This window comes from Apaloderma vittatum, unplaced genomic scaffold (genome assembly GCF_000703405.1).
Source record: "Apaloderma vittatum isolate BGI_N311 unplaced genomic scaffold, ASM70340v1 scaffold11726, whole genome shotgun sequence".
Classification (NCBI taxonomy): Eukaryota; Metazoa; Chordata; class Aves; order Trogoniformes; family Trogonidae; genus Apaloderma; species Apaloderma vittatum.
This window is the reverse complement of record NW_009722327.1, coordinates 74213-91470: the sequence shown is the minus strand read 5'-3', so window position 1 is coordinate 91470 and position 17258 is coordinate 74213. Positions and strand designations below refer to the sequence as shown.

Genomic DNA, 17258 nt, shown 5'->3' with positions numbered 1-17258 from the left:
TCAACCATCGAGCTTCTTTTCAGAGAAGTGTTTGGTTTTGTGGGTGGTGGGGTTTGTTGTTCGTTTTTCTGCGTGTAACCCCTGAACAGGGTATAGAGTCCTCCAACACCCTATAGCCCCACCTGTGAATCGTGGCATTTTGTCCCACAATTTACTGGTGCCTCCACCAGGGGCTCCCTTTTGTTATCCTCTCTCTTGGTCATAGAAATTGGATATTTTGTGGTCTGAAATTTTATTCGTGGTTGATGCTACCTTCTGACTTTAACAACTAAGTGGCGTAATTTTTGCTTCAATATGAACACTGTGGAGCTATCTCTTCCATGCTTACACCTATATTATTGGCTGTATTGCATGATAATTTGCAACTTAGTGTCTTAAAAAACAGAAATTTGACTTAGAGCAAATTTGAGAAACCAGAACAAGGGAGGTAGTTATGGACCTAGACTCAAATGAACTGTGGCAGAACAACTTGGAAATGGTTTTATTAATTTTTATGCATCTTTCCATTTCTGCATGTTTATAGTTGTTTACTTCTCTATGTAATACAAGTACAGTATTATTTAGATGTTAGAGTATCTGGAATATGTACCATACAGTCAGATAAATAGGTGGATGCTCTATCATAGCACTGGAAATCCTAGTATTCTTGAGAGTTGTGTTATTTATTAGTCTTTTCCATTAAGTGAGAAGAATCTGTCCCGTATCTGTATCACTGATAGCAAGCCACTGGCATTAGTGGGTCTGGGTTAGGGAGGCGTTTGGGCCACTCTGGATGGCAATGAGCTACCATGCTCTGTAGGATACATCTGGCATCATACACCAAAGATGTTTGTAGTTATTTTCTAAATACTGTCAGTGCTAAAGACAAATCCAGATATGAGAGGTGGAAATCCTCGTTCTGCTGAGAGGCTCTCTTTAGTACCAAAATTTCACTCCCAATTCCTCACTTCCTAATTCAAGAGTCGCCTAATAGTCTGTTGATGCAGTTTAATATTTCAGACCTTTATGACTGTTAAGAGTTGGATTGGACCTCTGAAACCCTTTTATTCATGTGTAGCAGCACATCAACCATTTATACTAGTCTAGATCATTGCCATTAATACTATTTTTAAGAACATATGGTTTGGATATGTTAAACTTCACAAATCTGGGCTTCTGACCAGTAATGTTCTTCTTCACTATACGGCTCTTTTTTGCTATAAATGCCTCTCAGGTTAGAAAGTAATCCAAGGAATGGAATTGTATTAGAATAGTAGGGTGTTTTTGTCTTTAAAAAATAAAACATTGGAGCTAATTCTGTCAGGTTATGTGAAATTAGCCATCACAGTTCATTAGTGCTACCAAACCTTATTTTTAGCTTTTCCATAGAGTGAAGAAATGAATGTATCCATCTGGGCTATAGAAAGAAGAAGCTTCCTCTAAATGTGTTTTTGCTTCCAAGGCAAAAAATCTTGTCTCAGTGGGACAAGTGAAGCCTGCCCATGCTGTTGGCAGGATTTTAAAAGAAAATGTTGCTGATGAAGCTAGAAATCTCTGTGGATTACTGTAAAACTTCCACTGTAATGTAAAAGGGAATCTCTCTCACAAGACTGACCAAACTAAAAATTAAAAAGTGACCTCTTAAAGAATGAAGAGATCCTTTTCTATACCTTTCTATACTAAATTCTGCTTGTGCTTATAAAACTTTGTTTAAGTCAATGCCCTGCGGGCTACTACTTTGTCCCCACTGCATTGAAAAAAAGGAAACTGGAGGCAGAAAGGAGACAAAGCGACAGTAAGGAAAGAAGAGAAGCTGGAGGAGGAGCTTGCGTCACCTCATGTGAAATAGATGAAATGTTGCAGTGTTTTAGCTTTCAGAAAGCTGTATTTCAAACACTATCTGCTTCACCTCAAAGCTAAGTGGAGCACTCAACCAGATCATAAAAATAGCTGATGAGTAAGAAAGGTGATGGGAAAAGTGCATCATTTTCTTCCAACCCCATCCCTTGTACTTGCATTTAAACCCCATGCAGAGGGTTTGTTACTCTGCCAAGGAAAAGCATTGCCCTTGACTTCTCTTCAAAAACAGCTAGGAGGAATGGCCTGTTCACTTTTAGATCCAGGAACACCACATCTTTCTTCTGTGCTGCAGGGTCTTCTGGCTGAGCTGTTCCATCACTGGTCAGTTTGAAAAAGGCTTTATTTATTACCTGTAAGGCAAAACATAGAAGGAACTCTGAAATCATCGGAGCATGATATTGAAGAGACAAATGCAAGTTTGTGTAGATGACAAAAGTACATGAAGTAGAAAGACCATCTTTAACCAGCACAGGATAGACTCCATGGATGTTTAAATAAGACTTGTTCTATAACATATGAAAAAGCTGTACAGCTGCTTGTACACTTGGGCTGTATGAAATTCTGGTACTCCTGACAGAACTTCCAAGGTGGTGCCTGCAGGTGTCTGAGCTGGAGGTGGTACTGGATGCAGTCTAATTTGTACAAAGAGCACCTAGCACACTAGGATCTCAAACTTTGGCCCTGTGTTGCATGTTGTGTTTGCTGCAGTGATGAAGTCTGAATAGTTTAAGGCAAGCCTGTTGCTGCTAATAGGCTTATCTAAGAAATATTCATTGTTCAGTCATCTCAGAAGTCCCCTACTGAGCATGTGTCCCACATGGTTGACTCATTTGTTCTAAGTAAATTTATACAATTCAAAAGGCTGAAACTGAGCAGGAAGCATTTTTTTAAATGCCAGTGGTAAGTACTGTACCTTTCCAACTGTTAGATTGGTATCACTTATTTTACTGAGATCTGCCCCTTTCCCCAGCAGTGCAGGCAGTTCCATATCTGCAAGAATCTCCTGTAGGTTTGAGATTCCCTCTATCGTTAACTCCGGCAGCGTTAATTTTATTTCTCTGCAGAAGAGAGAGAGAGACAAGTGAGTGCGTGCTCTCCACTGTGAAAAGATGGTGACTGGGCAGTCCCAGGGAACAGGCAGGTGAAAACAGCCACAAGCAGCGCTTGGTACCTGGGGACAGCTACTAAGGGGTGAGGGTCCCCAAGCCCTACCTTGGGGACAGCTGCTGAAGCCAGGCTGAGGACTGCAGTGGCAGCTCGGACTCCATATGTTCCAGGTCGCTGCCGTTGATGGGCTGCAGCAGCACCAGCAGTGCCGTCTTGCTGATGGGGACTTCCACCACAGAAAACGTCCCACTGGCATCAGTTTTGTACTTGAATGTGCCGGAGACTGACAACATGGGGACCAAGACCTTCGTCTTCGAATCCACCCAAAACTCCTGAGGCTCTTTGAGCTGGGAAGCTTCCTTAACATTCACTGAAAAACAGTTTGAGAAAAAAGTTGACTCTCCTCTTTCTTCCCTCTGCCGGTATGTATTGTTTGAAAACAACACACTGCGCATTAGACAAGGGCCACATGTATAAAATCCTGCCTCTAATGTGCCTTCTGGTAGCATCAGGCAGATGCTGATGCAGGCTCCAGTATGGGGACTGTGACCACCCAGACTGTGGCCAAAGCTGTTCTATGGACTTTATGGCCTTTCCTGGGTACAGTATTTCTGCCTCACTTGGTTGCCTGCTTCCTCATGGGATGCCAGTTCACCCTCAGGCCTGTGCAGAGGGTCTGCTTGGCTTTGCTCTCCATCCCTTGGGCTGTGATGATGGCATGTGTGGGAGCAGGCCCAGCCCTTGCTGCAGGAGCAATTTCAGGCAGCTGGGTCGGCGCAGGAGAGGGAAGGCAGCACAACCTCTGGCTGAGGTCTCACCCTTGGTGATCTTGCGAACCAAAGCCTGGGGAATCATAGAATCATAGAATGTTAGGGGCTGGAAGGGACCTCTAGAGATCATCTAGTCCAACCCACCTGCCAGAGCAGGATCACCTAGGGCAGCCACACAGAAACACATAACACTGAAGTGTTGACTGAGCCAAGGAGGTTGAAAAGGACATACCCAAGCACTTGCTAAACCTTAATATAAATTTCTTGCACAGCTAACAAATGTGGGAAGCCTTGCTCTCACCTCCTGTTGCTTTTGTGCAGCATTGTGTTTCAACATGTTATCTGCCCACTGTCGCAGATCGGTGCAGCTGCCCAGTTAGGCAAATAATCCTGCTGGCAGTGAGGAAACTACCGCTGGCAGTGAGGAAACTACCACTGTCAGTGAGAAGGTCAAAGATCAGAAATCTCAAAATTGCTGTTTGGTTAAATTAGGGAATTAAGAAAATAGATGTATATGTTGTGATAAAGAAAGGAACTCCTTGCATTAAAGTAATTAATATTGGCATAAAATAGGAGTTGGTCTAGCTACACTATTAATAAGCCTATTCAATAAATTCAGATAAATGTTGGATCCTAATATATTTGATATACAGTAAGTCGTTTTGCATAGGAACATTTGCCTCATAAATGAGCTTGCATTAAAAAAAAATTAAGTTCTTTCACCACTATTAACTTTACAAAGAAAAAAAGCAGGAGATGTGAAAGGTGCGAGCAAGACAAAAAATAAGGAAGTAGAGTTGTTCACCTTTTCTTCTTGGTTTTTAAAGAAGAAGGGATGCAAACAGAAAGAAGCCGCTTTCACAGGCAGGCTCTGTATAGCCTGCAGAGTTTATTCTCACAGGACAGCAAAAGTCAAGACTGTAACAGTTAATTAAAAGGAAACAAAGAACTGAGCATTCAGATAGCTAAGTCAAGGTAGGATTGTAATTGTTTTCAATCTTGGGAAAAATACTGCAAAATTTCAAAGCTCTGCTATTGACTTTGGGACTGAGTCCATTAATATTGTACCAGTTGTGAATCAGGACAAATGAGCACTCCTCTGTTTAAATGGGCTCCTTGTGGCCTTCTGCTGAGCGACGATCTGGACATCTGAGCCCTCAAATGTGTAGCTATGTGTATACTCCCCTGAAAATGCTCTAGAAGATGTTAACGGTCTTACTATGGCTATTTGTTTCTTACAGCATGTTTTTTAGGACACGGGAGAGATGTATTTACTAAAGAAACCCTACTTTTTGCCTCAGGCACCTGGAATGTAATATGAGGAAAACCGAAGAAAGAGCAACATCCCTTCTCTAGAAGGCAGATTGAAAGACCTGGTTTCTTACAGTTCGATCTCTCCTATCAGGACACTGAACCTGTAGGACTGGACAAGCTTTCAGCAGCCACATCAGATCAGGGAAGAAACCTGTGTCTACAATACAGGGAAGATGGCTGAAATGAAAAAGGCTGTCGGGAGCAAAGACGTAGCCTGTGAGAGTAAAGGATTACACTGCAGTGCTGGCTTGGGAGTACAGGAAAGAAACGTCGGACCTTTCCTCAGGTGCTGATCTCCGTGTTCTATAATATCAGCTTTATTCCAGTCTGACAAGCTTATTGAGAGAATGACTTTTAGTTACTTCGCAGTCAGAAATGCTGCACAACCCTCTCTTATTCACCTTCCCACACTTTTCCTAATCCTTAGCTTCCTGGACAAGGAAAATTTCTTGGAGGCCATCTCTCTCCACCTCCTCCCCATTGCCCTTACTGACTCATGGCAGAGTGCAGGCGGGACCCCCAGCACAGCGGTGGGGAGCGAGGCACCGTACGCAGAACAATGGTCCAAGCTTTTATCTGAGCCCCTCCCTCTCCCTGCTGGCCAGATGTGAACCTGCCTTCTTCCCCAGAGTGGGTCTGCTGCTCACCCTTCACCCAGCCTGCCCCCAAAACAACCAATGCCACCTCGTACCTGCCAAGCGAACATCCACTGCAAACAGCAGGTCGGCAGAAGGATCAATGTCTGTCAGTAAGCACTTGCTCTGGCTCCCGCTTTTGGCCTCCAGGAAGGCGTTTATTTGCTTTGCTGCCTCGTTTGGATTTGTAAAGTCAACAGCTCTAGCGTAGAGAGCATCAGCGGAGGTGAGCAAGTCCTGCATGAACAGCTGGGAGAGAGGTACCCCAGGGGCAGAGAACAGGCAGAGCGTCTTGGAAAAGAGCAGCTCCTCATCCCTGCTCTTGACAAGGCTTTCAATCATCCTCAGGCTGGAAAGGACTTTGTGTCCATCCACCCTGGAGGTGCAGTCAGGGTCTCCAGAGGGGGGAACAAATCCCAGCAAACGCTGCAGATCGGCTGCTGTCTGGTTTGAGGCACCCAAGTAGAAAGACACCAAGGAGCTGTAAAGACTGACTGGGGACAGGAGAACATTTTGGTTCTGCCGTGCTTTCCGCAGCACACTGTAAAACCGTGCAGCCAGGACAGACACAAAGTCCTTCAAGAAGCTCAGTTTCTGCCTCTCTCGGCTACTCAGGCTTGGGGCTTCCAGCTTGTCCTTGTCATTCAGGTCATCTTCATAGGCAGGAGTGGTTTGGGACTCGATGGAGATGGGGAGAAAAGTTTTCTTTCCCTCTTGGACCAGGTTTTCCAGCTCCTCACAAGTACTCTTGTTGAAAGAAAACAAATTGAAAGGGTGGACGTAGACCCTATCACAAGACACTGTGGTGAGGCACGCCAGCAAGCACAGAAGACCTGCTACCAGCTTCATAATGAAAAATTGATCCCACGGTGTCTGCTGAAAAAGAAGTGGGCAGGAGAGAAGGATCAGCTTGTAAATACTGTTTCTCTTACTTACGGGGTGAAGTAGTAGTGCTGCACTGGAGTTACAAAGCAGGAATTTCAGTATTTAGTGCTGGCTGGTCTGACTCTGCCCTGTGAAAAACCCAGGGTGAGATGGACACCAGTTTCAATGGCAGCACTGGGGAAATGCTAAGCACAGATTTGGCTCATTTACCCACACAGTACCCTAACAATGTAGCACAGGAAGCAATATGGTTGTGCATGCCAACTAGTTAGGCTTGCAAACTAGAGCATGCTAATTTTGGCAAAACATTATAATAATGCAACTATATTGCTTCTGGGACCTGGTCAGAGCTATTTCTGCAAACTGCTGCACTAAATCTTGCTGCCCCAGGGATGGGCTAAATGATTTGCCTGCTGTGATGCAGGAAGTGGGTTTGGAAACCAGGTCTCTTAAGATCCAACCACTGAACAATTCTACTTTGTATGTCTAGTCGGCACAATGCTTGGCACTAGCAGAGCATTTTGTGTTTTCATAGCCCAGCGCAAACATCCATTCTAGCTTCTAGGCAAACACACTCAAGGCTTCTTTATACAAATATGCTAACACTGAAACCATTTTCCTAGCACCTTTTTATCTGAATACAGAGTTAGAAAGGGTAAACTGAGTTTTACTTTACTGTATGGGCAGTTTTCTCCTGTGGTAAAAGACTGCCTGTTGCTCTTGTTTTTCCTGATAAGCTCTTGTTTTAGAGAATTTTACTGGGTATTGATGTCACTGGTGTTTTAGCACAAAGCTTCTGGTGCATATTGGGAATGAGAAAGTCATGGGCATACGTACACACACAAAAATACGTACATGCAGGTGTGCAAACATACTGACAAATTTTGCATTTTTCTAATTCTCACTTTTCCTATATCCAATTTTTTTATAACTAATAGCTCTGTTGTACCTTCCCTGGATTTCTAGTACATGATTGAATTTCCGTATTTGAAAATCCAAATGCATTGGAACTTATGCATCTGTAACAGTTATCATTGGCCAAAACACTGTTACTCAGAGCTGTAGTTTTATTCTACTAGTTATTTTTTGTTTATTGTAGATCTGTTAACCCTCTTTTTCCCTTTCCAAGCTCTGCAGATCTCATTGGATGGGCAAAATGCTAACAGCCTTACCAGAAACCAAGCTCTGCTCTGTGCCTTCTTTCTCCAAGATTTTTCTGAGTCATTCCAGACTGTCAGGTACTGTAATTCTGGCAGCCTGAGCCTTTTGAGAGGACACAGTGCAATGTCTATCTCACAAACACTTTAATTTACATAGAGTGGAAGTGTCTGGGTTTAAATCCAACCTCCCAGCCTACTTTACAACATGTAACCCAGGTGTTTCATGGTCAGTAACACTCTGCTTTGCAGTATCATCACTCTCTTTTCAAATAAAAAAACTGAGATGTGCAGATGCTTGGTAATTAGACATACCATGCTAAATACACATGCCTGCTAACATGCACATCTACACTCCCAGGCTGCAGGCTCCTATCTAACAGCTTGGCTTGCAAACGGAGTTCGTGCTGTTGTGATGGTCCCTCAGGATGTCTGAGCATATTCCTAGCAGGTGCCTGCAGACCAGGCCTGAAAATATTGGCTTCCCAGGGAAATGCAGCAGAGGACCTGCTGTAGATCTCCAGCCCTCTGCCTTCATCCAAGGATTGCTCTTCCCCATTAACTCCCATCCTATCCTTTAAATTAGCATGTAGGCAGCACTAATTGGTGCTGCTGTCCCCTCTGCTCCCTGCCCCATCTTCACCTCTGGCCCCTCTGGCAGCAGGTGACATGCATCACAGAGCTTCTTCATTCCTTATGATCAGTCAAAAAATTATCTAGGGAGGTGCTTTCTCAACTTCATCTTCACAGCTAGCTCAGCCACTGTGCTAGCACATTTCTTTTGCTGCATTTTCCAGATTCGGATAGTTTGGGAAAATAAACCAAAAAAAGCCACACATAAGAGGTACTGCCTTTCCCACCCTGGTTTCTCCATCATACAGTTCTTTTGACACATTTATTAATTTTTCCCGTAGTAGCAGGGAGGGTAACTCTGAGCTATCTAGTCAGGCTGTGCTATTTGGCACTGCTGGTACTCAGTCGTTGCATGTCTGTTGCTGCCAGAGCCACCATGTCAGCTCTTTTCTCATTCACAGAAGCAAGAGGAGCAGCTCTCACTACCAGCGCTTAGGCTAAGACCCATCTGCTTAAAGCCAGCACATCCAATTTCCCTAAAGAAACCAGCCCCGAGCTTTTCAGAAAAGCATGAAAACCTGAGCTGAAAAAACAGCATCCAAAGCAAATCCAGTGAGTGTGCTTACTCGCCTCAGTCCTAGCGTGTGCCACTCCTCCGAGGCTGTATCCCCTCCGGCAGACACCTCTTCTCTGTGGAGTGGCCACCTGATTGCAGGTGGATTTATGTCCTTCCCACAGGAGGGCCCTTTCTGCATGCCTGCAGTAGCATTGCGCAAAGCTACTTTACATTACGTACTTGGAGGGGGGGCTGAAAAGAGTTAGCTCAGGGCAGACAGGACTTGATAAAACCTGAGCACGGCTTAACACCAGCTGCATAGAAAGTTCCAGGGATGGATACACAACCTTTAACCGGACCCAGCATGTCTGCATAGCCTGCAGTTACACATTTACTAAGACAGACACAAGTGTTTTACTATGCAGAAGAACCAATTCTAGGAGCTGAAAATTACTCCATTTGTTTTGTGCTAAACTGAAAGGAATACAGACTTATTTGTATCTGCATCTGTTGTACAGTCAGACCAGATATTTTTCTTATTGGATAAATTGCCTTTAATCTCTACTTTGCAGCCTGGGTACCCATCAGTGAGTGGGACGTGCGCTACTGCAGAGTAAAGTTACAAACTCTTAATTTTTAGCCTTTCTTTCTCTTGATCTACCCAGAAGTTCATAAATTTGTCCTTCTTCCTCCTCAAAACAAGAAGTGGTGAAAAAGAGAGGAAAAAGATAAATGGATGAGGTTGCCAGAGCCAGATCACAGAGGTTTCATCCTTCCTGGTCTCAGTTTCCCAAGCCCTGCTTGGCAAAAGCAGGGGCATTTGGAAACCTTTCTGCTGTTTTGGAAACAATCTTCCAGTTTTGGTGTGTCCCTTCTTCCTCTTTAAGCAAATAGACAGTGAATCAAACCGGGGATGATGCAGCTGGGTTAGACTGATTCAGTGTCCCTGCTATAGTTAGTAATTAAAACCCCATGGTTCTAATGGAGCTAGGGCTGATTTAACATCTATGTCCTGCTTTTAAAGGGCCACTCAGGTGTGGTTTGTACTGCAGTGCCCAGCTACATGTTGGGTTCGAGGAGAGAAGCAAGAGAGAGGGATGTTTGCAGTGCAGTCAGAGCTGGGGGAGCTGAAGGTGGAGACCGAGACAGCCGCGTCCTGCCAGTCCGAGCACTGTGTGCCGGGTGTGTAACACCAAGAGGGTGGGAAATTTCTGGTTTTGCAGCTCTGCTGTTCATCTGAAGGGTTTGATTGCCTTGGCTCTAACAAAGTCTGAAAGCAGTTCTGAGCACAGGCCCGCATGACATGCTATCACGCCCACAAGGCTTAAACAGCCTGAAATATTCAAGGTGTTTTGTCCCCTTGGTGCTGGAGCATCTCAGTTGAGGAAGCATCTGGCAACGGAACAGTCCCTGAGCATTTGTACCATCTCCAGACAGCTATAAAATGCAGGCAGACCAGCCACGGAGCCAGGCAACAGGAGAAGTAGCTTCTCCATTAAAAATGCATTTTGTTCAGCTAAATGCTAAGAGAACAAGCTAAGTTTGAGATTGCAATCCCCCTTCTTTTCCTCGCAGAGTCCTTTCAGCAGACAGGCTAGAGGAGAAAGCTGGTCCCTCAGAGGCCAGTGGAGGTGTGGGTGGGATGTGTGACAGCATGGCCCAAATTTGTGTCTCCTGCACTGCCTCCACGCAGGTCCACATGAGGCATCAGGCACCAGCAATGTGCATGAGTGCCTGTGAGCTAGAGCTGCTCTGCTACGTCCTTCTAGGGAAGGCTTGGGAAAAAGGAAACCCAGCCTGGTATTCTCAGTACTGAGGACACAGAAACCAAAGCTGTTTCAGTGAAGGATACCCTCTATTCTGTGAAACTCTGAAAAATACCCTTATTAACAAGAATTATTGACTTTGGCTAACAAGATGCAAGTGATGCTAATAATGTATACTAAAGCTGCCAGATCTGTTTACTATGAATAATAAGCAGTATTTATTTCTTTCCTTAAATCATTACGTCTCTGTGCGGAAGCACCCAGAGGGTATTGCTGTTTGGATATCTCCTGCTTCCAGCTCCCATGAGGGCCATCACCAGGTCATGCCGCAGCTTGTGGTCTCCTCTTCCTATAGGAATCAGCCTCAAGTCAGGCATCCCTGGCCGCAGGATCAGGAGGCACCTGAACGATAACTCTAATGTGATGCTCTGGTGGCTCTGTCACATAAAGAAAGTTCAGATTTTAGTTGTAAGTTCTCAGGACTTTCAGCCAAGTTGACCTTTGGGGCTCTTATGGTGTTTGTACACTCAGTTCTATTGTTTTCTGTCAACAAAAAATTGTCAAGGTCTTTGAGGAGCACAGAAGTCTTTCTTTCCCCACGCCCTCATCAATAAAGTCATTGAATTAAAACACCCAGCTTTCTTCAGAAAAATGTTTCACCAGAAAATGTTCACTGACCCGCTTTCACCACAGTGCTCCTCCTGCTTTGGACCACCAGGAATTGGGCTGGCCTCAGTAATGAGGGAGAACCTTTGATTTCACACCTTACTGCAAAGCTCAGACACAACTCCTCTTTAATTTCCCAGTCACTTATGCTCACTCAATTAATATTCCCCTATTAAGATGCATCACGCACTAGTGCACTTCTTAGATCTTTGTCTTTTATCTTCTCACAGTTTCTGCTAAAGTAGAAGTTTTCAGACTATGAAGAACATAGACTGCTACACTTGGAATGTATTTTATCCTGGTAGGAGTTAAATACAGTTAGCCTTTCATTTTACTTCTAAGCCATTTTTAAGCGGGCATGCATGAGCATTATTCCAATTGCTATATGTAGACCCTGTTGTCAGATTTTTTTTAATTGGGTTGCCATGGTTTTAGGAATGAGCATGTGCATGAAGATAGAGCTTTGACTTCAGAGAGTCTCTATCTCGCCCTTCAGCTCCAGTGTCTGAGGATTTGGCTCCCTGGAGAGAGCTGTGCCAGAAAACCTACATTGGACCAAGCTTTCCAGCAAGTAGGAAACAAAGAGGGAGAAAGCAAGGCTGCTCCTACAGGCATTTTCTCTGCAAAGCAAGCCCAGGGCCCACACAAGTTTCCTGATGAATCTATCACTGCAACAGCCATAATAAAGGTACAAAGAAACACAGACCTCTCAAACCTGCTCTTCAGCGAAGAGTTCCTCACTCTCCTTTTGCCCCACTCTTCCCGATTTTGGAAGGGCACTCAGCTCCTCCTTTTATACTCATTCTTGCATAAGCTGGGCCTTCCTCCTCCTCCCCCCGCTGCCCTCATTTCTTTTCAAAACCTGCTTCTGTTTTTCCTGCTTGTTATTCATGGTCACTGCTGAGAGAGAGCAAAGAAGGGTGGAAAAACACTGGTGCTGTGGCTATGGGTTCCCTCGCAGCCACGCTCAAAGGGATTGAATCTCCTGGTCAGCCTCACTCTTCTGAAGGGCTAGCGGCCAAGCACTCACCCGCTCCATGAAAATTTCCTGGTGATGCTGCTGCTAGCATTTCTTTGTGTAAATACCATTAAATAGGCTTCACAAGTTTAAACCCTGGCAGAGGAATTATAGTCAGAAGCATGTGATTTGGTCTTGACTGGGAAAATTACTTTGTCCGAGCTAGAATTTCCATTGATCGGCCAGGTGGTTATTATTTTGCTGAAGAACATCACGTCTCCACTCTGTCGAAGAGTGTTTTCATTGATCCAGATCATTCTGGAAGAAGCTGTATAAAATTCAGCACTTTGTGAGGAGACAATAGTAAATATTTTATTCTTCTTTCTTCAGTTTGTTTTCCAGCTTTCCCAATTTTTCCTCTGAGATCTAAACTCAAGGGGCCAGATGTACTCCTGTTCTTGTCTCCTGTGAGGCTATGGTGGGAGACATAGAGGAGCAATAATAAATTACTCTGCTCGCAGCCTAAGACCACAGACCTTCATATGGGCTCTCCCTAGACTGAGTTGCCATATGAATTAATGTATGGCTAGCTCAGACATAATAGCATGTATGTCTTCATATATTGTTCATTACTGAATTTGAGGGTTTCTTTTTGTAAGAGCAAAAGTACCTTGAGTGAGAAGTGTGCCGGAAACAGTTCATTTATACAACCTGTGCATTGACATTGGTAATTGTAAACCTCTACACCCCAGCAACATTCATAATGTTCCCTCTCCCTTCTGCTTTGGTAAGGGATGGCAGTGTGGAATCTGGGCAAGGCACCCATTGGAGAGGGCAAACAGGTGCTGGGAAAAGGTCAAGAAGGAAAGGAAAAAGAGAATGCTCATATGCGAGGAACTGGCAAAAGGAAGACAGGGAATGTTTCTTCATCAGCTGGTACAGAAGCTGCCCCAGGTGTGTGACGGTGGAAGAACCACTGCTGATGAGACATCCAGGAAAAACACATTGCAGAGCATCCAAGTGCCTACAGGGACCAAGACACTTCAGTTTGGAAGACAAGCCACTGGTATGGGGAGCATAAATGTAAAATTATGAAGGTGAGCAGAAAATCCCAAATCACTGTTCTGTAACAACGTCAGAATCAGTGAGTTCCCAGTAAACATAGATGAAGGAGTATGTAAACTGCAGGAAGCACTGCCGTAGGATGCTGTGGAGACCAAAAGTCTCAGCTAGTACAAAAAGAGATTAAATGAAATCACAGAGGGCACAACCGTTTGGAGGCTGCAGAACATGATGGCACAGGTACGAATGCTAACTCGGGAAACCCAGACAGCCGGCTGTCATGAATTTTAGCTTGATCCATGTAACAGCTCTCGTGCTCCTTTTTAAGGGCTTGTTTTCAACTTGTGATGGAGATATCTGAGCTGAGGCCAGCTTACGCTGGTGCATTTTGCAGCAGGGGCTGGAAACAATCTTTCAGTAGAGCTACACCAGCGAATCATCACACCCAGCAATCCCAACCCTCAGCCTCAGCATCGCTGGGCTGTGCTCCTATGTACTTAGGAATCCACTGCTCTCTCTTGAAAAGCAGCATAGGCCCTGGAAAATGACCAATTTTCCCAAACTTTGGGTAGACTCTTAATATTAGCCCCTTGTCAGTTTTTTTCCCTCTTAATCAGAGGGTATGTACTAACCAGTGGCAGAGCTACTGTGCTGGAGTCTGAAATGTGTCACTGTATCCTGCCTGAGCTTTGGGCTCTGTTGACACTTCAGCTACACAAAAAGTGCTCGGTAATTTTTTCTTTTTCCAGAGTAAATAAGTAGGGAAGAAGGAGTAAAGTTCTGACAGTGGGACAGGCAAGTTTTTATATATTAATAAACTAATTTCCTCCCAATTCTGTGAGAACTGTGACAAACTGCCATGGGCCTGATTTTATTTGCTTATTTTTGCTATCTCTGGTGGGGAAAGGCTAAGCAAAATAATTTTTTTAAAAAATATTTAATATAACTTTTATAAGGAATAGATTTGCGTATGATTTTTCCCAAGTTTTCTCCGTACACCTGACCTTTGTGCTTGTTGGCTGAAATCACTTTTCTGTGAAAGCAATGAGTGAGCACAGGGGATGTACTCAGCTTGCCCAATTTTTGTGTAAAGAGGGTTACAAAAATGCTTTTCAGTAATAGTGTTCAAAGTACAGATGATGAAAGAGGGAGATTATCCTGGTTCTGCAGCAGGTTCTCACAACAAGGAGCAATGGAATAATTGGTAACGCAGTTGCTACAAACCCCAAGGACCAAGTGTGCCACCCTTGTGCCGGGGTGGAGGAACACAGCGCCAGCCTGGATGATGCCAAAATGTGCAGGGTGAGCTGGTGGCTGGAGTGCTGACTCAGGTAGCTGGAGCCTCCCCAAAATTTGGCACATGCAACATGGCATTCCTTCCTAACAGGAGGAGATTTAACCTCGCTATGCTGGCTGCCCCAACAACAACAGCCCTGGAAGTGCTGCAAACCCTTCGTGGTGGAGGAAGGAGCATCACTGTCTCTGCATCTCTTTCTGCTTCTCAAGGAACAGTGCCCTTGAGGGAGGTCTGTGCACCGATGATCCCTTATTTGTGGGGATTTGTGTCTTCTCAGGGTTTGATACCCAGATGAGATTTTTATTAACGCTAACACATGTTATCCCAGCTTATATAATTGCAATTTGTTTGTTATTGCTTTTCTTTACAGGCCCTGAGGGAAGGGACTGCTTCGAATTTTTTTAACCCTGTTTTTTTTTCTCTTCCAGTGGAAAACACAGTTTTTAATAGCATTTTAAGCCTGCACATGCACAGAGAGCCATGACCACGTGTCCACTGTGTGTGTGGGCAAAGGGAACCTCCTTCCTGAGAATTTCAAAACTCTTCACCGTCTAACAGTTATATCTGTGATCTGCAACTGATCTTGGGGTCCTTCCCTGTGGCAGTTGCTGTGCCTTTGAGGAGCAAGAGACAATCCCAGACTGAAGCCAGCAGGACAGAGCGAGTCTGTCCTAAGTAGAGAAGTGGAAATAAAGAAGTGACATGATTCACCTTCAGCCACCCGGCAGGTTGGCGACATCTCATCTCAAGGACAAGCCGCCAGGTTTCTCGACCCCCATCCCGGTGCATTACCTGATCACTCATGCTGTGTTTTCATCCCTGAGATGAGAGCTGCAAGGCAGAGGAGCAGGGATGGCAGTGCCTGCACAGCAAGATGTCTGCCTTTAAAAGCTGGGGCCAGCTTGGTTATCAGAATCGATACACTTTTCATGATACTCTCCTGACAGATGCCTTTGCATTAGGGAGGGATTTTGTGCTGTCCCAACATTTCCCACCTGGCTCAGCCACCGAATTCTTCAAGCAGTTCCCCAAGACGAGGGAAGCTGCCAGGTGATTGCTCTCTGGGAGATGCCACAATATTCAGCTCCAGAAAGCTCCACCACCAAATATCCTTCTCCCTGCAATATTGCAGCGCTGCTGCATAAAGCTCAGTGAAGATTTACTCCCCAGGGATCTTGTAAGTGAGACTTTGGGGGTCTAATCTTTGCTGGCACTACTAGGATTTTGAAACTCTCATTGAACTTGTCCCAAGACAAGTCGTTCCCAGGGCATTGTGCTAGCCTGGAAATTCAAAGCATAGCCATAGAAAGACATATGGAAGCTGAGATACTGCTATTCCTTGTGCAAACTCAGGTTCTCCTTTGTCTTCTTCCCAGCCTCCCTCAAGCCACCTCCACCCCTCCTCCTGCTCCTCTGCCCACAGCTTCTTGCCCTGGGGTGTCAAATGGCTGCAAGCAGCACGAATGCTGGCTGCTATTCAGTGTTACTCTGAGAAGACTGTGGTGGTCTCCTGTTTCACTCGAGAAGTAGTTTCAACTGTATATAGTTTTTGCAGTCTCCTTCCCCACTGTGGGGATTATGGGACTCTCGTTTTCTGGAATCATAGCCACTGAAAGGCAGCTCTCACACGATCAGCCAGCTACAGGGGCAAAATTGCAACTCTCTCGGTCCAGCAGTAGCAATTTTCACTGCTCCAAATATAATCTACAGTATAAAAAAGGTCAGAACCATTTGCATCCTGAGATAAAGGTGCGGCTTTAAGATTTCCTTTAATTTGAGGAGCACGAACTGACAATAGCAAAATTGTTGAGCGCATTGGGCTCGCCCTCTCCCCTCCCTGCTTTCAGATCCTGGAAGATGGAAAAGTAGAAAGCAAAGAGAGAGAGACTGAGCAAGGCAGTATTACGTTAAGGCTGCCCAGGTTGCTAGAGCACCGCAGGGTTGTCTCTCCTCGGAGCTGCCGTGTAGACCCGTCCCCTCCTTCAGCACTAGCTCCAGCCGTGCTACGCGGGAGCTGGAGCCAACTCCACACGCCAGCGCCGATGTGAAACTATTCGCACGTCTGAAGTCTGCAAAAGGCGGCAAACGAGGCGAAGGCAGGCGCTGATCCGGCCGGTTTGCGGAGCCGCAGGGCCGGCGGCAGATCCTTCTCTCCTTAGCCGAAGCTGCCTCCGTGCGGAGCGTTCCCGCATCGCCGCTGCGGGCGGGGCGGGGGCCGGTAGCGTTTGGAAACGTTATTACCTTATCGCACGTTGTTAAAGCAATAGTGCTGAAAGCGAGAGGAGGGAAAAGTCAAATCTATACTCAGTGGGGTTTTTTCTACAGGAAATAACGGCAGGGCCTGCAACTGGAGTTGCTGGGGTGTCAGCAAGGAGAAAAAAAATGGTCTTCCCGCAGATCAGAATTTCCTGTTCTTTTGTTTTTACTGGATAGAATTTTAAGCAAAGACTTAAATCTTTGTTGCTGTTTTGGATTCATTTTATTTTTACTTCGCTTTATTATTCCACCTTTTCAATACTAACTGTAAAAACATGAAACAATATTTTAGCCTACTGCTTAAGGGATAAAGCTGAGGAACAGTAAATTCAGCCCAGTATATTCCTAGTAAGAAAAGAATTAAGATTGCCTCCTGTTCAGGATGCTGAAACACACACCTATGAAAGCCTCTGAAAA

General features: G+C 45.0%; 1 protein-coding gene across 1 annotated transcript; it reads right to left on the bottom strand.

The window, feature by feature from the left end:
* Positions 1 to 1997: 1997 nt before the first annotated feature.
* Positions 1998 to 6514, bottom strand: AGT (angiotensinogen (serpin peptidase inhibitor, clade A, member 8)). The gene is made up of 4 exons (XM_009871740.1): positions 5722 to 6514; positions 3052 to 3316; positions 2753 to 2897; positions 1998 to 2189 (listed from the first exon to the last, which is right to left on the bottom strand). Exons 1-4 carry the CDS (start codon positions 6512 to 6514, stop codon positions 1998 to 2000), a joined length of 1395 nt encoding a protein of 464 aa, XP_009870042.1.
* Positions 6515 to 17258: the final 10744 nt, after the last annotated feature.

What these genes read in the sequence shown, in the direction of transcription:
- AGT (XM_009871740.1), bottom strand. Translation starts at nt 6,514, where the DNA reads ATGAAGCTGGTAGCAGGTCTTCTGTGCTTGCTGGCGTGCCTCACCACA. An exon ending in AGTGGATGTTCGCTTGGCAG is followed by an intron (nt 3,317 to 5,721) that starts GTACGAGGTGGC and finishes ACTGTTTTTCAG; the next exon opens with TGAATGTTAAGGAAGCTTCC. An exon ending in CCAATCTAACAGTTGGAAAG is followed by an intron (nt 2,190 to 2,752) that starts GTACAGTACTTA and finishes TTTGCCTTACAG; the next exon opens with GTAATAAATAAAGCCTTTTT.